Source organism: Echinops telfairi, unplaced genomic scaffold (genome assembly GCF_000313985.2).
Source record: "Echinops telfairi isolate 266 unplaced genomic scaffold, ASM31398v2 ScPeMD7_7417;HRSCAF=8455, whole genome shotgun sequence".
Taxonomy (NCBI): domain Eukaryota; kingdom Metazoa; phylum Chordata; class Mammalia; order Afrosoricida; family Tenrecidae; genus Echinops; species Echinops telfairi.
This window is the reverse complement of record NW_022111317.1, coordinates 7,113,859-7,140,198: the sequence shown is the minus strand read 5'-3', so window position 1 is coordinate 7,140,198 and position 26,340 is coordinate 7,113,859. Positions and strand designations below refer to the sequence as shown.

Sequence of the window (26,340 nt, the reverse complement as noted above, 5' to 3'; positions counted from 1 at the left end):
GGAACCGATTACAAGGATCTACATGTGACCTCCTCCCTGGGGTACGGACAACAGAAAAGTGGGTGAAGGGAGACGTTGGACAGGGCAAGATATGATAAAATAATAATTTATAAATTATCAAGGGTTCATGAGGTAAGGGGGAATAGGGAGGGAGGGGAAAAAATGAGCTGATGTCAGGGGCTTATATGGAGAGCAAATGTTTTGAGAATAATGAGGGCAATTAATGTACAAATGTGCTTTACACAATTATGTACGTATGGATTGTGATAAGAGTTGTATGAGCCCCTAATAAAACTATTAAAATCAAATCATTAGTCATTCAAAATCAAACCCATTGCCATTGAGTGAATTCAGACTGACAGCAACCCTATGTAGGATTTCCAAGGCTATCTTCTCAGAAGATAACCTCATCCTTCTCATGCAGCGTAGCTGGTAGATTTGAACCACCAACCTGACAGTTAGCAATGTCAATCACACCACAATGGATCATTCCACAGACATGAGGATGGATACAATGTGGCCAGCGTCAATTGGCAGAGCACTGTCTACAAAGACAGCTTTCCTGAGGAGCAACCGGGTCTTCAAAGCGTGTGAGCGGCCATGTAAAGTCCAACTACTGTGCTCTCGCTTCCAGATGAAGGGAGAGTGGGGGAAGCAAAGGCATATGGGAACAACTAGTTCAACAGACTGAGCATCAGTCTGCACGGCCCTGAGACCAGAAGAAGTAGACAGTGCCTGACTACCTCGACCAAGTGCTCTGAAAGGGTTTCCATTTGGTGGTCCTGGTTTGAGAGAATAATATGGAACAATAGTATGATTTCAAATCATAAAAAAGACTAGGTTTTTTTGGTGTGTATGTGTTTTTTTAATAAATCATTTTACTGGGGGGCTTGTACAACTCTTATCACAATCCACACATCCATCCTTTGTGTCAAACACATTTGTACATTTGTTGCCATAATCATTTTCAAAGCATTTTCTTTCTACTTGAGCCCTTTGAATTAGCTCATTTTCCCCCTTCCTCCCTCCCACATGAACCCTTGATAATTTATAAATTATTATTTTTCATGTCTTACACTGACCAATGTCTCCCTTTACCCACTTTTCTGTTGTCCATCCCCCTGGGAGGGGTTATAGTAGATCACTGTCATCAGTTCCCCCTTTCTCCCCCCACCTTACCCTTCCCCTCCTGGTACAGCTACTCTCAATACTGGTCCTGAGGGGTAAGACTAGGATTAATGCTTAGATAGAAACTATAGCAACTCAGTTAACCTCTGGGTCTGGAAATAAACTCACCCTGAAAGCTCAATTTTCAGCCTAACAAAATAAAGACACAATAATGTAGTGAGGTATGCACTCCGTAGACCTGTCAACCGTTTGAGATCAAAAGGGTAGGCAAGTAGAAAGTTCAGAAGGGTTAGGAGAAGAGGCTCAAGTAGAAAGAAAATGTTTTGAAAATGATGATGGCAACAAGTGTGCAAATGTGCTTGACACAAAGGATGGATGTATGGATTGTGATAACAGTTGTAAGAGCCTCCAAAGATTTTTTTTAAGATAAACAGAATCATTTTAAAAAAAGAAAAAGGAAAACCATAACCAAGGGATCAGGTAGAAAGAAAATGTTTTGAAAATGATGACAGCAACATATGTATAAATGTGCTTGATACAATTACCAATAATGTATGTGTTGTTATAAGAGTTTCAAGAGCCCCCAATAAAATATTTTAAGTTTTTTTAAAAGGGCTATAAGAGTCCCCAATAAAATGATTTATAAAAAAATAAACATTTTAGAAAATGAAAAAAAAATACACGGCGTCTGAGTGAGGTCACAGTGCAGGGAGTGCACTCAGTAATGTGAAACAAAACGTGCACGAACCGTCGAATGGAACACTGGCCTGCTCAATAAACGTACAACCAGTTCACGTTAAAGTCATTATTTAAAATGCAGGTGTTGAGGGGAAGGTGGGGGAGGAACTGATCGCAATGATCGACACCTAACCACATACCGTGGGGGAAGGGAGACAGTGATCGGTGTGACGTAAAAATAATAGTTTATACTTTACGAAGGGGTCACGAAGAGGGAGTAGGGGAGGTGATGGGAGGGAGGGAAAAAGAGGAGCTGATACCAAAAGTAACTGTCTAGAAGAGAAGGATGGCAGCACGTACACAAATATGCCTGATACAACTGATGGATAATATGCTCTTTTAATTAAAAACAATAATAATAATAAAAGCAAGCTAGAGGCTCACTGCTGGTGAGAATACAGGTGATTCAGCTACTTCAGAAGAGCTGCCATGTGGCCTATGAAAATGTGCCCACCGTATGCACACACGTTCAGAAGCAGCACTATTCATAAGAGCTGAGAAGTAGAAATAACCCAGCTGCCCATCAGCCCAGGAGCAGTTATGAAAAGAGGCTGGGTGTTCACACAGCTGAATGCAACTCAGCCACCAAGGGAGGGATGTACATGCATGGTACACTGCATGTGAACCTGGAGGGCACTGGGCCTAGTGGGGTAAGCCAGACACAAAAGACACAACTGTATGATTCCATTAGATGAAACATCAGAGCTAAGCAGACAGCCAGGGAGAAGGAAAGTTGCTTAGTGTCGACTGTCAATGGCAGAGTTTCTTTCTGGGGAGACGAAAGAGTTCTGGAACTGCCAGGGGGCAATGGTTGCTTGGCCTTGTAAGTATACAAAAAAACTAATGAGTTATACACTTTAAAAGCATATGAATTATACACCACGATTTTTTGTAAAAAGAGCTCATCATGGCATGTATTAAATGGAGGAAACAAGGAGAAATACCCAGAAGGGCCAGTTCAACCAAGATTATGTGCTGGACACTTTGGGGGAAATGGTGGTCGGATGCCCTTGGGTGAAACAGGGCACTGCCATAACCACTTTCAAGAACAAGGTGACAGCTGCTAGGAAGGAATGGAAACTGGTTACTACTATGCCACTTTTGCTCCACTGGTCTGTGACTTTGTCTTACGTTGGCCTGCTAACCACAAGGTCAGCTGTTCAAAAGCGTCAGCTCAACTTGGGAGAAAGATGAGGCTTTCTTCTCCCCTAAAGATTTACAGGCTTGGGAACCCCTGGGGCAGGTCTACCCTGTCCCACAAGGCTGTGAGGAGTCACGCCAACTCGATACTCTGAGCACTGTTGGAAGATCTAAAACTGTTCCCAAAAAGTCAATAAATTGAAATGGTTTTGCTTTTGTTTTAACCAGAGCACCAAATAGCTAGAAGACAGAAGCCCACAAACAGAGGGTGTGTGTGTGTGTGTGTGTGTGTGTGTGTGTGTGTGTGTGTGTTGGGGGGAGGTCAAAAAAATAAAAGTCTAAAGACATAATGGTTTCTAAAATGTCCACATTTGATAAAGTAATTATAAATCTGCAGATCCAAGGAGCTCATCAGCATAAGGTACAGACACATGAAAAGAGAAGGTCACCAAGACACACCTGCAGTGAGGTACAGTGACGTGGCACAGCTCTCCAGTCCGCTTTCCCCCTCCACTGGGTATGCAAGCGAGCCATCTCAGAAGCAAGAAGAAAGAAGCCCGAGACCACCAAGAAAGAAGCGGCCCAGCGGAAGCCTGTACGGCCCCTGCCTGAAGTGGCAGAGGCAGCAGAGGCTGTAGCACCGAGACCGTGAGACATGGTGGAAGAGCATGAGAGAGAGGATAAGGGGACACAGAAATGAAAGGCCAAAGACCAGAGAAAGCCATGCCTACCAGCCTGGCTGAAAGAGGCCCTGAGGACAAAGAACGCTATCCTTAACTTATGTAACCTGTTAGCTTTCCTAAGAAACCCCACAGTCGTGAGTATTGCCTGGAGTTCTGAGTGGCCACTGTGATGAGTTATCGAACCCATCAGAGAAGTACAGTGTCATGGGACATGGGAGAAATGGTTGGTGTTCGGAAAGAATTAAGACGGATGGAGGGTGGAGGCGGCACGCCTGACCTCTGCCTCACAGAAATTACCCTTGGGCAGATGTGGAGTTGGATGGACTTTCCGTCTCCCGAGAGTAACTAACTAGTGGGGTCAGATGTTGGTCCCCACACCATTTCTTCAATAACACATTCAAACGCCTCGAGTGATAAGGAGAAAATCTTAATAGAAACTAGTCTCCACCCTATGCGTGCCCAAAAAAAAGAGAGAGGTATGTACACAAATCAAAAGCAAAAGTGACAGCAAATTTTTTTTAAAATAAAAATAATTAATTAAAGAAATTGTAACAGATTTCTTGTCAGAAATCATGTCAGCAGACACAGTGGAGCAACACCTTTAAAGTTTGAAAGAAAGATCGTCAACCCAGAATTCTATACCCAGGGTGTGGGGAGAAGTCAGACACTTGCTGCCAGACTGCTGTCTCATCCCACAGCAGGGCTGGGCCTGCTCCCTGCTGCTGGGGACAATGGCCTACTTCTCTCTGAAGCTTTGGGACCATTAGCTTGGTTCCTCTAGGTGGGGTTTGCACCCTACTGATAATGTTCCTATGGAGACCCAGAGACCAACCCCTAGACCACCCACTCATTGCTGTGTAACCTAGAGTGCAGCCCCTTCCTGTGACGTATGTCTTTACCTGTAATTAGTGGGCTGGATTGCCCCCAAAAGGTATATAGGTGTGAGCCAGCACTATAGAGCTCTCTCTGACTCTCTGACTCTGACCCTGAGCTCCTTGCTGCTCACTCCCTGCTCAGTCCCCTCTCCCTTGTTCCCCTTCCCTCCTTCCCTTCCCCCTCTCTCCACGTGGACCACCAAGCTGGGCTGAGGTGAGCAATGTTGCTATGTATCATGCCTGACTGTATTATTGTATTATCTCTCATGCTCTCGATGACTTTAATATAATACTTATATATCTCAACCGTACAATTGTGCATTACTGAACCCAGAAGTAGTATTACTGAACTCTTAGGAGTAGCAGCGGGTGGGGGCTGGGCCCCTCACCTTCCCTCTACCTCCTAAAACGCAATTTTATTTAATACTACACCAGGGAAGTTATTTTCAAATGCAAAGAGGAAATAAAGACTTTTCCAGACATATGAAAGCAGAAAGTATTACCAGCAAAGTAGCCCTACGTGATACATTAAAGGACGTCCTGGCGCAGAAAGAAAATTCAAACGTGAGCAGTGGCAGCTTGATTTGATGGCAAGTTTGAAGCTGTGGGAAGTGGTGCACAGGTGGAGTCCACAGCCAGACGATGCCTGTTTCTAGAAGGGAGACAGTGAGCACTTCTCTCCTCGCTGGCCCTTTGCCTTCATCCCTACTGAGACTCTGTCTGCCTCCAGGGTGGCCCCATGTGGGCCGCTGACCCTGGGAGCCAACCTGTGAGTTGTCACTGCCCTGCCATGTTCCCAACAACCTTGGCTCCCTGAGACTACAAGACCCACCAGCCTGTGACCTCCCCTTTCTGAGTCATCAGCAGCCTTCAGCCATGGGAGTCTGAAGAGGGCGCCAGCAAGCAGTGGACCCATGGGCTTGAGACGGACTGGGCTGGGATGCCTTCTTGATATAAAAAGTTAGTTCCTGATACAAAGTTCTTTCTTATGCATGTGTGTCCCGGGTTTTGTTTCTCTAAACAATCCAGCCTAACACGTGTGCTCACAAAATAAAGAGGACAGTTACTATAACCAAACAGGTTATATGACTGTTATTACTTAAATGTCCTCAAAGACCAGTGAACAAAACCGAAACCCATGTTATTAAAGTGTGTGGCCAAAAAAAGCATAAATGTTGGTAGATGAAAAATGGAATGTCAATTTTATCTCAATAAAGATAATAAAAACTTAAGTTGGATAGAATTATATTTAGGGATCCCCACCATGAAAATTCCCAGGCTTATATTAAGTACAATTCCTTATTCCAGAAAATTCTAATTTTTTTTTAAGTATCCACGCCCCTATTTTGCTACATCATTTTCTACGGTTTTCCCAACACATCTTGCTAAAATTTCACAAAAAGAGAAAGAAACCTAAAAGAATTTAAAAGCCACAAATATACATGGAAAACAGAGATGGGAAGACAGCAGTCAAGAGCTGGGCGCCAACCCTCCAGTTTAGTTTCTGGGGTCTCTCTCAGCTGGCAGAATGTTCAGGGAAAGGCTGAGGATAAGCCTGAAAAGGTGGGTGAAAAACCTTACTCCCCGTGAAGGAGCGGCATCTCAGTCACAATCAAGCACAGGGGACCAATGCGACAGCAGCTATCACAGCCAAGGTAGAAAGGGACAGAGAAGGATGCACAAAATTGGGAACGCCAAGGGAGTCCGTGGGAAGAACTCTGTTGTCATGTCACAAAACAAATAGAAACCACAGACACTACTGAACAGAAAACAAATAAAAGCCAGATACACTACTCAGAAATTAATTTCCTCTATCAGCTTTCACTCCCAATACTATCTTCTTTTTAATAAGCTAATTATCAACCTGCTAGTAGAGGAGCCTAAAGTGAGAGGTCAAGGTCAATAAAAGTAAACCCAGAGGCCCTGGGAAGGTGCTCAGAAACCAGCAGCAGAGATGACTGACAAGGCAGTTTGTAGGGGGCTCAAAGCAAAAGGAAGGGGTTCATGTCCGTGTGAAACCCAACCCACTATCAGGTCCATTCCAATTCGCAGTGACCTGACAGGACAAAAGAGGACTGCTCCTTTGGATTCCCGGGACCGTGTCTTTTGGGAACAAACAGCCTCATCTTTCTCCCAGGGAGTGGCTGGTGGCCTTGTGTTTAGCAGCACAACATGGAAGGCGTTTTACTGCCAGCGCTCCTGTAAGGAACCACCGTACCCCACGTCCCCTCCTCTACTTCAGGAGACACTTGAGTTGGCCCCCTCGACTCTGACGAGGAGTTTTTGGCGACGCTGAAGCACAGAGGCCCTGCAACTGCAGGCTACAGGGGCTGTAGGTCACTAGACCACAATGCCCTACTGATAACTGCGGGAACAAGGGAGTGCCTGCTCCCAGAACACTGAGGCTCCCTAGTGCCCTCGCCCTGTCCGGCTTCCAAATCAATAGCAGCCAGGCCTCTGCCACCCAGACCAGCGGGAGATAAAGAGCAGAATTAACATCCAAAAAACAAAGTTGAAAGCAACGGTCATTGTCAATAGGACACAGAACAGCAATACACGGTATACAAGTGAGTATAAGCTGACCTGATTATCCGCGGAGGCACCTAATTTTACCACAAAAAAAACGGCATGAAAAATGTGCTGGAAAATTCGGCTTACACTCAAGTATATACGAGATACATATTTTTGGTGCTGGTAAAAGCTCTAGAGTATAAACTGACCATTTAAACTATATTCATGTATTATTTTTATAAACCACACACTTCAACCACTTTTGTAAAAATGGACTGACTGTATTGTTAGTACTTCAATTAAATTCGGTTAGCACGGGACACCCAAGGATTCCCGTCTGCTGGGTCACTCGGTTTTGCTCTTCTTCACGGATTCATCCTTTCTCTTCCTTACCTTCTTCCCGCCTGGCTTCTCCACGGTGAAGACTTCACTCCAGATCTGAATCCCAGTGGTTTCTGGGTCAGAGCCTCCCCGCCATGAGAATCCTGTTAACGGTTCTTCCAAGTCCCCCAACCAAGAGGAATGGCTACCTTCCTTCTGCAAGAGAAAAAGACCTTCCTATTGGCTCGCCAATGGGTCCAATTACACGCCAGGCTAACACAGGAGCTTGTTTCCTGCTCCTCTGGGCACACAAAGTGTGGGAAAATGAGAACCAGGAAGAGAGTGCATGTGGACCAACTCTCTACACTCTGGGAGGCAGACTGGAGGGAGGCCTTCACGAAATCTGTGAGTTGGAGATGAATCCCAGTCACGTTCTCCTAAGTAAAAGTTATCCTCCACAATGTCTCCTGACACCCTCACCCCCACCCCCAATAATGCCAATCTTAAGGTGCTTCTTCCAAGGTCATGTTTGCTTACAAGCTTAAAGGTTGTCTGCCACTGAGGGCAATCCGACCCTATTGTCCACCCCACCCTAAGTACAGCCCACTCCCTTCTGATAAGGATCTTAGATTGTTCACCACCACCACCCCCCAGAAGAGCTCAGGGACACCAAAGGTCAAGCCAGCTCAGGGATGGCCAAGATGAAGCTGCTATCTTAACCCTAGAACCCACCCACCTTGTTGGGTATGTGTCTTCTTGTCATGTGCATGTCCCTGCCCCTAGCACATCCCCTTCCTGTTATGTGTGTGTGTGTGCCATAGTTTGCCAGCCCAAGACTATCTAGGCCTCTGAGAATAAATTAGTTCTCTCTCGGGTTCCAGATTCTCTGGAAGAGATGAGCCCCTGCATGCCTTGTCTGATGTTTCTTTGATTTACCCTTCAATTACACAACCGCCCCTTCGGGCCCATTTGGTTGTGGAGGTTGGTCCCCACAAAAAAAGGTCTCGTTTTATGAAATGTTATCACTCCAACCTTACCTGGAAATACAAGTACCGCAGCATGAAGTCCAGAAAGAAGGATTTGCCCTTTCGGAAGGCACCGGCCACTGACAGCACCACCACATCAAGGTCTCGGATGTGGTCCTGCAACAGGACACTGGCCAAGGCTTTCTCCTCTAGTTCAAAGGAATGCTGCTCTTTGTGGACACACACGATCTGCACAGGGCCTGGCTTTCTGCTCTCCATGGCATCACCTACATTCAGAGATAAGAATCGTTTCAGAAATCACGGACACACACAAAAATGACAGCAGTAATTTCACAATGTAAGTGGATCAAATGCACCAGTCCAGAAAAGAGTGGCAGAATAGACATGCTGCCTGCAAGAGACTCCCCTAGAAACAACGGCAAAAGTAAATTGAAAGTCATTGGGCAGAAGGTACTACCAGACAGTTCCCCAAAGAAGACATTCAGGTGGCCAAGGAACATGTGAAGAAATGCTTGAGGTTATCAGCCATCTGAGAGATGCAGAGCTAAACCTGGTAAGATCACCTGGCCCCAGGACTGTAGCAATGTTAACAAACAGGAAATAAAACATGGTGGAGAGGGTGCAGGGATGAGAACCCCTATACAGCTGGTGGATTGTAAAATAGTACAACCACTGTGGAAAGAAGTAGGTGCTGCCTCAAAAATGGGGAGTGGAAATAGCATATGGTCCAGCAACCCCTAGAGACACGAGAGCTGTGGCATGAACACATGCATGTGTGCACACTCACGGTCACTGCAGCACTGTGCACCACGCAAGGATGAAAACCACCTAACAGCCCATCAGTGGAAGAAGGGACAGACACAATGGAATACTAGGCCACAATGAAGACTAGCAACAAGTCTGTCAAACTCCTCAAGACATAGATAAACCTCGAGAGAACATCAGGCTGAAACCCATCAATCAAAGAAGGTCAAGCTTTGAATGATATGAAACGGCATCATACAAAGATCAAGCAAGGGTTTTTACACTAGAAGAAACAGACTTTGATGCAAGGGAAGAAGGGAGAGAAAGGGAAGTCACAAATTAGAATCTTTTCAGAAAAAGTTTCCCAGCGCCCCCTGGCAATGAAAATCTTTTTAACTGTAGCCCACAGTCCAGGATGAAGTGCAGGTATCTGCTTTTGCAAGCCCCCTGGGTCATTCCAGTACACCACCACCACCCCACCCCAAGGGTGGCAGCATCCACTTTGGGAACCGTTGAGCTCGAAGGTAGGCAGTGTTAACTTAGGTGAAGGGGAAGCCAGCATCCAGCAGGAGGACCCAGGTCATCTAATTTCCCACCATAAAAATAGAATTTTTAAAATTCCAATGAGAGAGAGATGAGAAGAAAGTGTCAGGAATAGGGGAAGATGTACATTGGGAGGCTAAATGAGTTGTATGTGAACCTGATGATCATTCTGTAAACCTTCACCTAATACACAGTACAGTTTTTTTCTAATTTTTAAACCAAGGAATAGAATATATACATATCAAGTTCACAAAATAAAGCAAGAGTGGCAATATTAATTTTTGATAAAATAGATTCCAAGGCCAAAACCTGCATAAGGGACAAGAAAGGGCAATGTGTGATTAAAGGGTCAATCCAACACGCAGAGCTCACTATAATGTGTCTGTGCACCCAATGACAGACAGAGCTCCAGAACACACAGAGCAAACATGAACAGACTTGAAGAGATAAATCGACAACTCCACAACGGCAGTTGGCTTTATATGGTGAACAGTGCATGGAGAAAGAAACTCAACAAACATCCGGTCTACTCTACCGGAAGACCTTCATGTTCCTGATGGGTAGGAGGAAGTTGGGGAGAACAGTGACTGAAGAATATGATTCAGCTGTGAGGGACTGCCAACAGGGTTTATTGTGATTGCTATCCTGCCCAGTATAAAAGCAGCCATCTCAGAAACAGAAGGGGAGGGAAGGGGAGGGGAGGGTGAGGGAGGGGAGGGGCCGATGCCAGGAGTGGGGTGTGTCCTTTGGCCCCCAAGATTCCTACAAATTGAGCCTCCTTGATTTAGGATACAGCTGTGACACCAGAGGAGCAGCAGAGGTGTAGCAATGACACACACACACAGTGGTAGACTTCCCACATCAAAGGACAAAGTAAAGCTGAGAGCTTTTAAGCAGGAGACTGGCTGGTGTGGCTGGCGAAGTGGGGTGCCTCTGGGTACCTGACTAGTGGAGCTGGGTTTGCTGGCCCAAAGAGCTGGCACTGAATGTCTTTGAACTGAGGCTTTTATCAGAGTGGCGTGCCCTGTGGGCATTTATCATCTGCCCTGTAACAACTTTGTAACACTGCCCCAACAGCGCAGAGGCCAGGCTAACAGAGACTTGCCTGTGAGCATGGCAGAGAAGACCAAGATTGTCTTAACTGAGTGACTACATCCTGAGCACTCTCACCTGGAATGTAGCCTGTCATCTACCTACTTAGTAAACCCTTAATCGTGAGTATCATCTGAGTTCTGTATGGCTGGTGTCAGGAGAGTAAAAGGGGTGAAGACTGGAAGACCTGGCCTCTGCCTTGTGGAAATCAGCCTTGGGACCCTGAGGTGGCCACAGACGGCCTCCACTCCAATGCAGTTTTCCACACAACAGTCACCAGCTTTAAAAAAAAATAATTTTATTGGGATCGCTTACAGTAGTTCAATCACACCAAGCAATACTGTACAAGTGCTACCAGTCAATTTAAAACATTTTCTTTCTTCTTTAATTCCTTGATACCACAGCCCCCCCCTTTATTCCCTCCCTCCCCTACTCTACCCCCCCAACATACATATTTTTTAATTTTGCCATATCACACACCACCCAATGTCATCATTGCTCTCAGTACATACACACACACACACACACACCCCTTCCCATACCTTCAGGGAATCCTATCATTACTCCCATTACTGTTTCTGAAGGGGTTATCTATCTTGGTTTCATGAATCAAAAGCAGTCATCCAACTTGACCTCATAGAAATAGAGAGAACACTCCCCCCAATAAAATGCAATACACTTTTTTCCTGGTGCACACGGTCATTCTCCAGAATAGACCATATTGTTAGGCCACAAAGCAAGCCTCTGTAAATTTAAGAACATCAAAATAGAATAATGCTTCTCAGATAACGACACTATGAAAGTAGAAATCCATAGTCTACTTGAGATTTCTACAAACCATAGAAAAACAAAAACCAAATCCATTGCCATCTAGTTGAGTCCGACTTGGGGGCATTAAATACAAGCCTACAAAATAACTCTTTCCTTAAAAACTACTGGGCAATAGAATAAATGTATAGTTAAAAAAAATCCTAAAATAAGAAAAACTGTTAGAGATACTTTTTAAAAGTACACACTGTACACATAAAGAGAAAGCCAAGAGTTCTTTTAGGCCGGTGTCGGGGAGAGGAGCTGACCCCAGGGCCCAATAGAAAATAAATGTCTAGAAAATAATGATGGCAACATATGTACAAATGTGCTTGATACAATTGATGTGTGGATTGTTACAAGAGCTGTAAAATGTATTTTTTAAAGAGTTCTTTTAAAGGACAGAAAAACACTAACCATAAAAGAAAATGACAGATTAAACTTCATTAAAATTATGAGCTGATGTTCATTAAGAGACATCATCCAGAGAGCAAAAGGCAAGGAGGAAATAGTCACAAGAGCTACAGCCAAAGATTTACGCCCAGAATCAATAGAGAAGCCAGTAAGCACAAAATCAAGAATCCAATTTAAAGAATAGATGCAAAAGGCTTTGACCTGGCACTCCACAAAAAAAGGATATTTGTGAGACCACCATTCGCCCATCAAATAACTACGAATTCAGATTGACAATACCAACCATGGGAAGGAATCGGGGTATCTGGAACTCTTATGTGTTCTCATGGGAACATAAAATAGCATGTTTCCACCGGGGACAGCTGGCGATATCTACTACAAAGAAATCTATCTGTGATCCAGAGAGAAATGGATACGTTAAGTCCACCAAAAGGCGTTCAAGCAAGCACAATCAGAGCAGCTTGATTCCTCAAGGTCTCAAAGTGGAACCAATCCAAATGCCCACCAGCCCAGGAAGAGGAGAGGCACGGTGGTACAATGACCTCCGAAGAGCCAGCACGTGCCAGGACTGCCTTGTTTGTCTGGGAGGTGTCCCAAGTGTTCCCCTTTGATGACACAGACTTTCTCACTGCTCCTTTCAGTGGAAAAAATATCTGTGGTTTTCTTCTTGGACAGGCTTCCCGCTTCCAAAGTGTTACCTTTCCCAGGCTTCTGCTGCTCCTCTTCCTCACAATGCGTGGCAGTGTAAAAGAACACACAACAGCAGGGACGGACGGAGCCGCAGGGATAAGCCTCATGCGCTATTCTGAGCAGACGTCCAGTTGTATGATTTATGATTCCATTGATACAAAAGTTCAAGAACAGGCAAAACTAAGCGAGCCTGGCAGAAACCAGCAGGGTCACTTCGGTGGAAGGGTGGTTCCTGAATAGAAAGACGCAGGAGGATGCTCCTGGACTGCTGGAAACGGCCTCTCTCTTAATCTGGGTGGTCTTTGTAAGAGTGCTAGACAAAGCAGAGGGTCAGTGAGAACAGAGGAAGCCCCTCAAGAGGTGGCCTCCACACGGCGCTTGCAGTGATGGCCTCAAGCAGCAGCGACTCTAAGAAGGGCACTGGACTTGGCAGGGTTCCCTCCATCGTTGCCGTGTCGCTGAGTCAGGACTGCGCACTGTGCTCCCATCCTACTCTTCACACAAGGGGGGTTAGTGGTTACACATTGGGCTGCTCACCGCGAGGTCAGCAGTTCAAAACTACCAGCTGCTCCTCAGGACAAAGATACGGCCTTCAACTCCAATAAACACCGGCAGTCTCAGAAACCCACAGGAGCAGTTATAGCCCGTCCTACAGGGTTAAAGGGTTGGAATCAACGTGCTGGCAGTTAAAACTCACCAGCTACTGAGTGCCCTTCTCCACAGACAATATTGATAATGTTAATGTCTAGTCTACTGCTGCAGAAATTAATCAGTACTATGAAAATTTAATTTACATGGCACATGGACTAACACTCCCTTCTAAGAATGAGCTCGAAAGGCTACACATATGCATAAAAAGCAAAAATCTCTAACTGTAATAGTTATCACTTACAGGACCCTTTCTAACTGCCTGGTACCTATGTCATTTTATTTACTCCTCTGTACAACCCCACGACATAAAGATACTGCCTCATTTTAAAAATAAGGAAACTGGCGCTTACAAAGATTAAGTACCTTGCCCAACAGGTTCTGGAAATAAGCTCAACAACATCTCTAGGTAACTACGTTTTACAACTTTTTTTTTAAAAAACAAATCCACAATTTTATTTACTTTTCAGTAAGTTTAAACCCTTTAAAGATACAGCATCACACAGACTCTGTGTCCAAAATGGCCTTTGCGGGGAGGCTGCTTTGGAATTGGGCCTGACCAATGTCACATTTAAGCTCAAAATGAAGTTACTAGTTAGTAGTTTCTCAACCAGAGTCAAGAGCACAGGCTAGAAATTACTTGAAATGCAGCTTCTCTACAGCTGTGGATTTATGCAGAGCGCTCAAAATCTACCAGTGGGAATCGCAGATTGAGCCCCAGCAAGACTTCCTTGTGGACAAATGAATACCACTTGGCATTAAAAATGATGGGTTTAGGTAGTATAAAGGTATTTTTATTTTATTTTATTTTATTTTTTTGTATTTTTATTTTAATACAGCGGTTCTCAATCTGTGGGTCGCAACCCCTTTGGGGGTCAAATGACCCTTTCACAGGGGTAGCCCAATTCATAACAGTAGCAAAATTAGTTATGAAGTAGCAACAAAAATAATTTTATGGCTGGGGGTCACCACAACATGAGGAACTGTATTAAAGGGTCACAGCATTAGGAAGGTTGAGAACCACTGTTTTAATAGTCATGTATTTCAATATGCTAGAAAATAGCAAACCCATGCTTTCAAAGGGAGGCTAAATTTTAAAAGTGAATCAACGCATTAAAAAAAAACCCATTTAAGAGCAAAGATTAACTAAAACACTGCACAAATTGGCAGATGGGTCAAAACCAGAAAGCTGGTCCCTCAGTTCCCACAGGCTGGGCACACTGGGGACTGCAGACACAATCACCTTGGCTGCCAGACTTCACCCTTTAAAAACCAGAGTGGATCAAGGACTCATGCGGGAGGGGGGAGTGGGGAGGGAGGGGAAAAATGAGGACCTAATGTCGGGGGTTTAAATGGAGAGAAAATGTTTTGAGAAACGATGTACAAATGCGCTTTACACAATTGATGTGTGTATGGATTGGGATAACAGTTGTGTGAGCCCCTAATAAAATGTTAAAAAAGGAAAAAAAAAAAAAAAGAATGATGAGGGCAACAAATGTACATATGTGCTTGACACAATGGATGTATGTATGGATTGTGATAAGAATTGTACAAGCCCCCAATAAAATGATTAGAAAAAAAATAAAAATAAAAATAAAAAATAAAAACCAGAGTGGGTGTTGTCCAGGTGGCTCTGACTCTCAGTGGCTTGTTGGTGTAGTGGTTACACACTGGGCTGTTAACCACAAGGGCAGCAAGTTCAAAACCACCAGCCACTCGGAGGGAGAAAAGAGAGATGAGTTAACAGTCGGAAGCTCAGTGCTACCTTGTCCTATGGGGTAGGGTCACTATAAGTCAGCATCAACTCAATGGCAGTGAGTTTGGTTTGGGGTTTGGCATATAAAAAGCGAATGCCAGGGCTTTCCTCCAGCACCTGAGTGGACCCCAACCACCACCCTCCTTTCAGTTAGCAGCCACGCACATGAACAACCCTAGCACCACTTAGGAACTCCAGAAGCTATAGGAATGGAGTCCTCCTTTTCATACTTACCATTTCAGGCAGCAAAAAAAAAACCCGGTTCTACTACTTTGTAACAATGGGCAGACCAAGGGGAAACAAGTCAGCCGCACACACGTAAGTGTCATGTCATCACTGCATAATCGTACTCCAAGGCTTTTCCTCCCCACTGCTGCCCCCACGACCAGGGAACCCACTCTGTGACTAATCTCTGTGTTCTTATCGCTATAGCAGGTAGTGAATCCAAGATCTAAACGCGTTCGCACAAAAGGATTAGCAGAATTGATCAACACCTCCTGGGGTAAAGTACTGTGCAGTCCGCAAAGAAGGGTAAGTAGAAGGAAAGATGGCTGGGCTTTCCAACATTTCTTCCTCCCTCCTGCTGGGGTAACATCTTTAGTTGAGCAGATAAAGCGACCAAAAGGAACACTTTTCCCCAGCAACTTTGTAGCTAGGGTAAGGCCAGGTGAGTAAGTTCTGACCACGTGGGGACAACTGGAAATGACAGGGACCGCGCTTCCAGGTCGTGCCAACTGCCCCTTCCCATTGACTGGATGCCAAGGTGGGAGTGAGTCATCCTGGGCCAGGTGCGAGAGCAACACCCTAAAAATATGGGAACAAGAAAGGTAGGTCTAGGGCAGCGGTTCTCAACCTGTGGGTCTCGACCCCTTTGGGGATTGAACGACCCTTTCACAGGGGTCGCCCGATTCATAACAATACCAAAATTACAGTTATAAAGTAACAAAAATAATTTTATGGTTGGGGGGGGTCACCACAAACATGAGGAAATATATTGAAGGGTCAGGGCATTAGGAAGGCTGAGAACCCCTGGTTTAAGGCTTCTTGCAGCAGAATTTCCATACTGCTGGCTTCTGTGTGAAAGAAAACTAATGTCGCCCTTGTTTGCATCACTTGGAGGGTCTGTCAGATACAGGCACATTAAGAGCTAACAGCTAAACACTACTACTAAGCAGTGAAGACTAATGCCATCGTTGCCCAGAGCATTGCAATCTTATGCTACATGGTGAAAGCGGGCTGTGCCTTGTGGCATATGAACACAGTAGACACACAATCACCGTGATGTTCCCTAAGTGAATGGCAGGCACCGTCATACAGTTGAAGGCCACAAGCCGGAGGAGGCAGGTGGCATCAGTAGAGTGACATGCATGAAGGTGCCATGGCTACAGACAAGCTGAACCAAACCAACAGCAAAGAGGCACGCAGTTGTGCACCAGGAGTAGCAGTCCAAGGTGAGGATCACTGAAAAGGCTGAAAACAAGAAGCCGAAGAGAGCCTTGCCTGTCTCCTGCGCTTTTGGCCCAGCCTGGCACCCAGCAGGAAGTGAGCAGAGGGAGGCGAGGATGCTTGCCTTTGTCTTCACCAGTCTGAGCACTGTTCCCCTACAATCCTGTTTGCTGACTTCATCATCTTGTTCACTGTGAGGTGCTGTCGGGTCAGCAACTCTACTATGCAGGGCAGTATAAAACCCGGCCGAGTCCTGCACCATCCTCACAACGGTTCTTAAGTCTGAGGCCCATTGTTGCAGACATTGTTGTCAACCCTTCTTGTCTAGAGCCTTCCTCTTCTTTGCTTCCTCTCTACTAAAGCATGAACCCCTTCTCCGGGGACTGGTCCTGACATGTCCAAAAAGTCCGTAAGACAGTATCTCACCACCGTTGTTTTTAAAAAGCCTCTGGCTCACTTTTTGCCACACCCTCGGCTCTCAATTCCTAAAGACAACATGGCTGTATTTTTTATCTTCCACTCACCCCAGTCCAGGTGTCACTTAGACTTCCTTTATTGCTTCATGTGGTGTTGCTGAATGGCACACTTAGAGCAGCAAATTCTGCGGGTCTTCTGTAACAAGAACCCAGTGACAGGACACCATCCTCAGGTCTCCTCCCACCTCCGCACGGGATCCTTTCACTGGCTCCTCCTCATCTTTCCCTGTGGATAAACCCCACCCCCACCCCGTTTGTCTTTTGCAGTTCTCCATCCCTCCCTCCAAGAGCTCTTTATTCTCTGAAGTTCAATCATACCTTCTACAGTGACGACCCAACTTCGTTTGATGTCTAGTCTGCTGCATTCAAAGGTCCAAATGTACAACTGCCTAAGGGACAGCCACCTGGCTCACCCCCTCACCTCAATCTCCAGGGCGCTGTGAGGAAATATATGGGCCTAAGAGTCGAGAGACAAGTTCCTGGTCCAGTTCTGCCACTAACCACCCCTGGGATTCTTCTGGGCATGCGGAGTCTTCAGTTGCATCAATAAAGTGAGTCAAGTGTTTAACCTCTAGCAGCTCTTTCAGGGTGGACATGGCACTGCATCCAGCTACCCAATTGTTCTAACCCCCCTCCCCCAATCCCCAGCTCAAACTTTCCCTGGCTTTATCTTCCTCGCTGCCATCAAGGCCGTTCCACTGCTGGCAACCCAGCTGCCTGGTGCCACCAAGCCCGACCGCTTCTCTCCCAGCAGCTACGCTCCTGTTCTGTCAGTGTGTTTGGGAGGACGGACCGTTTGCACTGACAGTAACATTTTACTTCCTTACATTCCCATTTGCTCTACCACACCAGACCAGTGGACTAGGCTTTTTCTAGCAGTCGAATTCAGTGACCCTTGAATAAATGGACAGTTTCCTGGAGATTTACATGGGCCACACTTGCTAAGTCATCCCTTAGCTTAATTTATATCATGCCCATCTGGCCAAGGAGGAGATCTACACTTCCACGGTTTTGTGAAAACTGGAACTAAGGTCACAGAACAATTTGGATACCAAGTGTTAAATGGGAACCAATTCTGCTGGGTGAAAGTTCAGAATGTAGGTTTCTCTGTTTACAGGATTGCTGTAACTAGGGTGGCTGAATTATATACATGATAAATGCTGCATCAGCAAATGTTGTGATCATATACACTTTGTGTTAGGCAGGGTTCTCTAAAGAAACAAAACCAGGATGCTTACAATTATATATATAGATGTAGGATAGGCTTATACAGCGAGAAGGAATATAACTGCTGTCCACACAGCAGTACAGAGGGCTCAGTTCAACTCACTTTCATGGAACAGTTAATATATTGGAAGCCCTTTAACTCATGTGGGCTGCCGGTCCAAGGTCAGGGAGGCAGACAGCAGAGTCTACCCGCAGGCAGCAAATAGCAGGGGTTCAGCAACAGTCAGTAGGCTCCGGAGTTTCATAAAGCAGACCCAAATGGGATATCAAACTCAAGCAATGCAAGGCGACAGGATCCACCAGCCTCAAGCTCAAATGATGTATGCACTAGCAGCTTGGCGAAACAGGTCTCGAAGAAGCCGACAAGATCCACAGGTTGGCTTGACCCACAGATAGTGTAGCACACAGGTTGAGGCAGAGAACTAGCTAAAGCAGCAGCATGTTGGTCCGATCACCAGAGAGCTAGAAAGATGGGGGTGGGTCCTTGCAGAGCCATTGTCTCTTTGCCCTCCAATCAAACTGTAACCTGATTAATCCCACATGTTCCTATTGGCCAGGTTGGCACAATAAACCTAGCCATCACACATTTTAATAAGAAAGTATGAACAGAAAAACAATAAAAGAACTTGCTGAAGTGAAAGATTTAGGGGGAGTTGGCTTGTTTTTTTTTGTCCTCACTAATTATAAAGCACTTGCTCTCTCATCTCAGAAATCAATCACAAACGCTGGAGATACAACATCCAGGGATAAAACCAGAAATATGTCTAAGTGGCAAGCTTATATGCCATCTCCATTTGGAGCACCAATTTTTTCACAAGGTCTCCTTTCTCATCAGATCTAAACACTGGTCTCTAAACAAACAGAAGGAAAGTAACATTGAAACTGGCTTTAATGCTTTTGTAGCACACTGGGCTAGTTTCAAACAAGAGAGAACAGAGCTGAAAGAATAACATATTGACACAAGATGAATAAAACTGGACCCTACTGGATCAAAATCAGTATTTTCAGTCCTGTTGAAGACATAAAGTCTAAGAAAAAAGTTCTACAGAAAAATGGGAGTGGGGAAAAGTTTAAATATCCCTCCAGTACTGGAGAAGATCATCTGAATAGTACGGATGGGTTAAAAATTAAGTATTGGAAAGAATTTTTATTACGAATTATTACAGCACTGAATTCTTAGAACTCTGGACTTTATGCAATGTTGTTACTAAGTGCTGCCAGGTCAATTCTGACCCACAGCAACCAAGTGCAGAACAGAACAAAACACTGCCCAGTCCCGCGCCATTCTTCACAACTGTTCTTATGTTTAAGCCCATTGTTGCAGCCACTGTTACCCATCCATCTCATGAGGCTCTTCCTCACCATCTGCTTCATCAACCATGCCATGTCCTTCTACAGGGACTCGTCCCTCCGGAGACAGTGGCCAAAGCAGGAGGAAAAGCACGTTAATATGAATCTGTGGGTTTACACAGATGAATAAAAGGGAACCCTATTTGAAGCATCAAGTCTAAGGCATGAGGTCTACAGAAAAGCAGTGGGGAACAGTTTAAATGCCCCTCCAATCCCTGAAAAGACCATCTGAACCGTTTAGATGAATTCAATGAAACTAGTTCAATGGAGTCAGTTACAATTGCTATTTCAGCACATGCATAAAGAATTTTTGTCAATCAATTTATCAGTCAACTGGGGCTTCAGTCTCAGCACTACAGATATTTGGGCCAGATAACCTTGATGTAAAGTGATGTCCTATGCATTGTGGGATGTTCCTGAACTCTTTCCATAGTACACTTTGGGTTGCTAACTGAAAAGTCAGCAGTTTGAAACCACCAGCAGCTCCTCGGCTGCCCACAGGGGCAGTTCTACCCTGTCTGTTCTATAGGGTCACTCTGGGTTGGAAGCGAATGGATGGCAGTGAGTTTGGCTTTTTGGCTTTCATCTCATTAGATAGGGCCCTTTCCCCAGGTTCTGACAACCGAAGGTCTCTGCACAGAGTCAAATGCACCCTCACTCACTGTTGAGTCGATTCTAATTCATACTGCACCAGGAAGACAGGGTAAAACTGCCCCTACGGGGCAATAATTGTTTCTTTTTTCAAAACCATTTTATTGGGAGCTAACACAGATCTCACATCATTCCACAGTTCAATCACATCAAACAGTATTATACAATTGCTACCATGTTTCAAAACATTCTCTTCCTTCTTGAACTCCTTGACAGCACTCTCCTCGACCACCACCCCCACCCCTCACTGAGCGCCCCACCCCCACCCCCGAACCGTTGTTCTACTTACTGTCTCTATAGGCTCATCAATGCAGGGTTTCACGTAATGAAAAACACATTACAAAAATTCAAGGCAAAATACATGACAAAAATTCAATGACAAAATGCATCAGAGATAAACCCCAATGAGAAAAAAATGAAGCACAGAAAAAGTTGAAAGCAGATCAGGCCCAACGTCTGTCAGAGTGGGTTCGATCCTTCAAGTCAGGTTTATCATTTTGATCCCCTATAGTCATCTCTCCAATGCATTGTTGGTAACCAGCTTGTCCCCATCCCTCTGTCATGGACAGAGGCAGATCACTGGAGGTTTATTGCCTGTGTAGTTCTCACAAATGTATCTTGGGCTCCCACTGTCATCCACAGCCTTCTGCAAACCAGAATCTCACACTTTAGGCTGATACTACTTCCTCCTCCAGCTTCAGATTATATATTTTACAATCCTTGGGTCACTGCAGTTGGTGTGCTTCCTCCATGTGGACTTAGCTGACATCTCACTTTGATGGCTGCTCTTCTGGAAACAAGCCTCTCAGACCCCAGATGCTATTTTATCTGACAGCTGGGCACCATCCACATTCTTCACCACACTTTGCTATAGCACCTATATCTCGCGTTCCCTTCTTGAGGGCAAGTATCAGGAAGACTGTACATTTTTGTAGACGCAGAAAGTTTCATCTTTCTCTCATGGGGCAGCTAGTGGATTAGAACTACTGACCTTACCGTGAGCAGTCCACCTGGTAATCCACTATACCCTTGAATGTACCCTTTGGAGGTAAAAATCACTCTGGGTTGAGAACCACTGGGGATTAAGGCAACTTCAGTGTGCAGCCTAAAAGCCAAGCTTTCTGCCCCCACAGAGGTTTAATGGCCTGGGAAACACTAGAGGAGGGGGGCAATTTTACTCTGTCCTGATTGTGGGCTGGAATAGGCTGGAAGGCATGGGGTCCATGGAATGAAGAAAAACAAGTAAATTGAAGTCGAAGAAATTGCACTGAGTAGAGTGCATGACTCAAACTAAAGTTATGACCTGGGTTTTCCACTCGCTCTTAAAATACCACATTTTTCTACAGGGCAAGCACCACACCCCCAAAACCAGGCATACCATTTTGTGCCTTGTTCTTTCTGGCAGCTTTTAAACTTCCTGCTTCACAGACAAAGCCAGAGAAAACACATCTTGTGCAAGTTAAGTATACTAAGCCTTCTGCTAATTCTGAACTTCAGGGTGCGGTTTTCTTGGTTGGTGGTGGGGTAGGGGTTGGTTTGACATGCTGTTTTGTTGTAGGGCCGTGAAGGTGGTGCTAGTAGAGGGGGCTTCAAAAAGTTCGTGGGGAAAAAACCATTCTCTTTTTCATTGCATCTTGTCCATGAAATTTTTGAAGCCCTCTCCTCTCGGTTAAGACATGCAGCATGTGAATCACAGCCACACGGAACTCTGCAGAGAGTCGTGGGTTCCTGAAGCTCAGCTAGGACTAAGCCAGTGAGGAGTCAGAAAAGTCAGACAACCGGCTAAATCTGCAAGTGACTCCGACCTGCTACAGAGAAATCCATCTTCTTAATAAAATCAATCAAGTGACTCCAACTTGCTACAGAGAAATCCATCTTCTTAAAGTGAATCAAGTGACAACATCCTCTGTCTCTTTCCTGAAAGTGCGACCACCACCAAAATCATGAGCTGTGTTCTACTACAAAGTGGCCGCGTTGGCATCCTTTGACTTGGACTAATGTCAGAGCAAACTGCGATGATCCCACTCCTCCGTGTATTCTCCTCCCATACCAATATGGCCTCTTTCCCAATCCTTGCTGTACTTTGTTAGGAACATCCAACATGTTCTGACAACCAGAAGACTGGCCGGCCCAGAGCATTTTATCAGAAATGTGCAGATAGGCAACTTCTCCATGGGTAGTTAAAAGTCTACTTCCCACAAGGTAAGGAATCAATTGAAATTGAAATTACCACGTAGTAATCCTGAATAATCCCCAGGTAGTCCTAGTTTAGGAGCCCTGGTGGATGACACAGCAGGGAAGCAGTTAATTAAATTACTCACCAGCCTCTCTCGGAGAGAGATGTGGCTGTCTGTCGGCTTTATCTATGGCCTTGGGAAAACTCGTGGGGCAGTTCTACTCGGTCATAGCGAGTTGCTATGAATTTATAAGGGCTGTAAGAGCCACTAATATGATTTATTAACAACACCAACAACAACAAAAAAAGAACTGGAATCTACAAGGGCAGTGCAGGGGGTTTTCATTTGCCTTTGGAATTCCAATTTGCATACTAGTGTAAAATGATTTTAGACTATACAAATCAGAATTACCAAGCATTTGTTTTGTTTTGACTCTTTTTGTGTGCCTTCTCCAATCAATTAAGTCAAACTTTCTAGGGCTCCAAACCAAAACACCAAACTCGCTGCCACTGACTCAAATGGAGCCCAGGTGATGCTACTGCGGGGCTGAAAAATCACTGCTCCAAAATGCTGGAGACCCTCCCGCTCCTATCCCCGCCCTCCTAAAAGCTTTCTGTTCACTATTCCCCCTGGATGTGTTTTAGGTAATATGGTAAGGTAACCAGACGTCCCGCTTTTGGCGTTTTTAAAAAGTCCCGATTTTTGGAAAGAACGCACAAGCTAGGGAACTGTCTATTTGGTCCATATAGACCAAATTTTTAATCAAGTACACCCCACTTCCCGTCAATGGTGTCCCGATTTAAATCTGGTCACCTTACAATATGGTCTCAGCATCTCAACGATAACTGAGAAAAATATTTCAAAATCTAGGCAAACTTTGGAAGGTAGACCTGCCACTCGAACACTTTCTCATCACAGGCATGTCTGTCATGTAACCTAGTTCTCAAACACGTTCCCACCACCATGGGTTCCCAAGGTTCTTGTCTTAGCTGAGTGGGGGGTTTATGAAACAGAAATTTCTTTTCTGGATGTTTAAGGAGGCTGTCAACTGCTGTAGCAACCTTATAGGACACAGGTGAACTGCTCCAGAGGGTTTCTGAGGCTGTCAACCTTTCTGAAAGCAGACTACCTCGTCTTCCTCTTCCTCCTCTTCTTCCTCCTCCTCCTCCTGCTCCTCCCTCCTCCTCCTCCTCCAGAGAAGCAGCTAGTTCCACTGACCTTGACTTTCCATGAGCAGTCCACTCACCGTTTAACCCACTGCTCCAGCAGGGCTCCTGCTCAGAGGTTCACTCACTGCCATCCAATGAATTCTGACTCATGGGGACCCTACAGAGCAGGGTTTTCAGAAGTGCCCCTGTGTTTCTGAGCCTTTAACTCTTTACAGGAGTAGAAGACCCAGTCTTTCTCCCTCGCAGAGACCGATGGTTTCAAACTGCAGATCTTGAGGTTAGATGTTGAACATATAACCACTAGGCCATCAGGACTCCTTTATTTGGTGGGGAGAAGTCCAAATTCAGGATGCTGGCTCTGGGGGCAGGCCTCTTCTCTCTCAGTCCTCTCTAGGCTCTGGACTAGAGAAAGGTCCTCCTCTCTGGATTGAGCTCCTGGCAAAACTCCAGTGCTTTGGCACCTCCTTCCCTGCTTCTTTTTTGCCTCAAGAAACTGGTTCCAGAGCCCCCGCCCCCACTCTCAAATTGGACTATAACCTTGGGCCTAGAGGTTAAGATTTACAGCTTTTTTTGGGGGGTGGGGGAGCCACACACACAATTTCAATCCCCAAAAATTCCTCAAGAGGAATCTCAAATGAAATAACAGTAATATAAAATTGATCAAGGATTCACGAGGGTGGGAGGGTGCAGGAGAGGGAATAAAAGAAGAGCTCAAGTACAAAGAAAATGTTTTGGGAATGTTGATGGCAACAAATGTACAAGTGCAGTGCATACAACTGAATGATGGATTGCTGTGATTTGTAAGAGCCCCCAATAAAATGATTAACAACAACAAAAAGCGGAATCTCAAAATGTGGCCTTCATAGCAACAGGGTCGCGATGAGCCGATGGCAGCAAGTTTGTTTGAACTGGGAAAGTGGCATGGGCTCTGTATTCCTGGCTTCATGAAACTCTTGTTTTAAATAATTAAGTGAGCGTACTTTTAACCCCATGCACACTACTGAAAAAATGAGTGTCTGACACCATAAACCCAAACCCATTATACCAACCAGGTCAATCCCAACTCACAGCAACTCTAGACCAAAAACCAAACTCCCTGCCATCATCAAGGAGGTTTTGGTGCAGTGACCTTATAGGGCCGGATGGAACTCCCTGTGAGTTTCCAAGACTATAACTCTCACAAGAGCAGAGACCTATGGTATTCTCCCTTGGAGAGTGGCTGATGGTTTCAAACCCCTGACCTTGCCGCTAGCAGCCCAAAGTGCTTAATCACTAGGCCACCAAGGGCTCCCAATAGCAACTCTACAGAACAGAGTAAAACGGTCCCACAGGATTTCCAAGGCTGAGAAGCAGGCTTCTGAGAAGCAGACAGCCACCTCTTTCTCCCCTGGAAGGGCTAGTGGCTTTGAACTTCTAACCTTGGGTGAGCAGCCAAGCATTTAAGGACTCTAACACTAGTGGCTCCTTTGTATGAAACCAACGAAAGCCTTTTTTTTTTTTTAACAGGTCACCCTACATGTCTCTGGAGGACATCATACCAGGCAGAGCAGAGGGGCCTTGAAAAAGGAATGCTCTCCCCAAGGTGGACTGACACAGGGACTGAAACAACGGACGCCAACGGAACAATTTTGAGGGAGGTTCGGGACCAAGCATTGGTTTGTTCTGTGGTGCACAGGCTCCCTGGGAGTAGGAAATGACGCCAGGACCCGGATCAACAACATCCTACATAAACCGATCCGGAGGGATGTTTATTCACATCATTACAATGGCAAATGTTTCATCATTACAATGGCAAACTAGCTAAAAGCAATGCGCTATTGTAGTGCAATGCTTTATTCCATTGCCATCTTTTTCCATGAGGTGTTTTTCTTCAGAAGACTTAGAGCAGCAAGCAGCAGGGATTTCTAGACCCCAAGCTAGTTCCTGTGTGAATGAGATATAAAAAAGAGGCGCCCTGGTGGGAATCTCAGTGCAGATCTGGCACAGGGAACACCACCCTTTGAAGAACCATGTCCTTCTCCCAAGCATCCGCCCTAGAGGTCCCATAGTTTTTCACAAAAACACTCCACCTAGTGTCATCTTCAGATTTGAGAACTGTGATTAAAAAGAACCCATCAACCCTGCTCCTCGCCCATCCCACCCTTCTTTTTTTCCCTCCACCTCCTACTGAATCCGTGCATCATAAAGTCAGCCGGGGTAAAAAGACAAAAGAAACCGATCCTGTGAATTGGGGTGGGGAGGGAAGGGGGTGACCTCTCCCTCTGGTTTAGACTTTGGACTTTTCCTAAATTGTCCAGTTTCAGGACGCGGTGGTGCTGAGTTGGCTGCTAACCACAAAGTCAATGGTTCGTACCCACCAGTCACTCGGCGCCAGGAAGATGAGGCTTTCCACGTGAGACGTTCCAGTCTCGGAAACCCACCCGGGGCACTTCCACCCCGGCCTGTGGGGCCGCTAGGAGTCGAAATCGACTCGATGGCAGGGAAGACGAGCGACAGCTTCGGGGAAACCACCGAACAGTCCCGGGGCCGAGGTACTGAAGGAACGTACCCAAAGCGGCTGGGGCTGTCACCTACGTTTACGTGCTTGGGGGTGCAGGGGGCTGTGGGTTCCAGGACGAAGGGGCTTCAGAACGTTGGTGGGGGAAAGGGGTGTCGCGAGAATAGCATTTTCCCCAAAACCTGTTGGCGTCGATGCATCAAGGTCCTGAGCCCTGGCTGCGCCGCGCTCGCCACCGAGCCGAAAGCCGAGCACCGAGCGCATCTGCCCG

At 45.6% G+C, this 26,340-nt stretch overlaps 1 protein-coding gene across 3 annotated transcripts in view; it reads right to left on the bottom strand.

The window, feature by feature from the left end:
* ATL3 (atlastin GTPase 3) overlaps positions 1 to 26,340 on the bottom strand; it is a 59,394-nt gene that overhangs the window by 32,014 nt on the left and 1,040 nt on the right. For all 3 annotated transcript variants that reach the window (XM_045297133.1, XM_045297132.1, XM_045297131.1), the window contains exons 2-3: positions 8,434 to 8,648; positions 7,469 to 7,612 (exon numbers count right to left, since the gene is read on the bottom strand). In XM_045297133.1, coding sequence (XP_045153068.1) covers positions 7,469 to 7,612; positions 8,434 to 8,648 — 359 coding nt within the window. The remainder of the gene's footprint in view (positions 1 to 7,468; positions 7,613 to 8,433; positions 8,649 to 26,340) is intronic.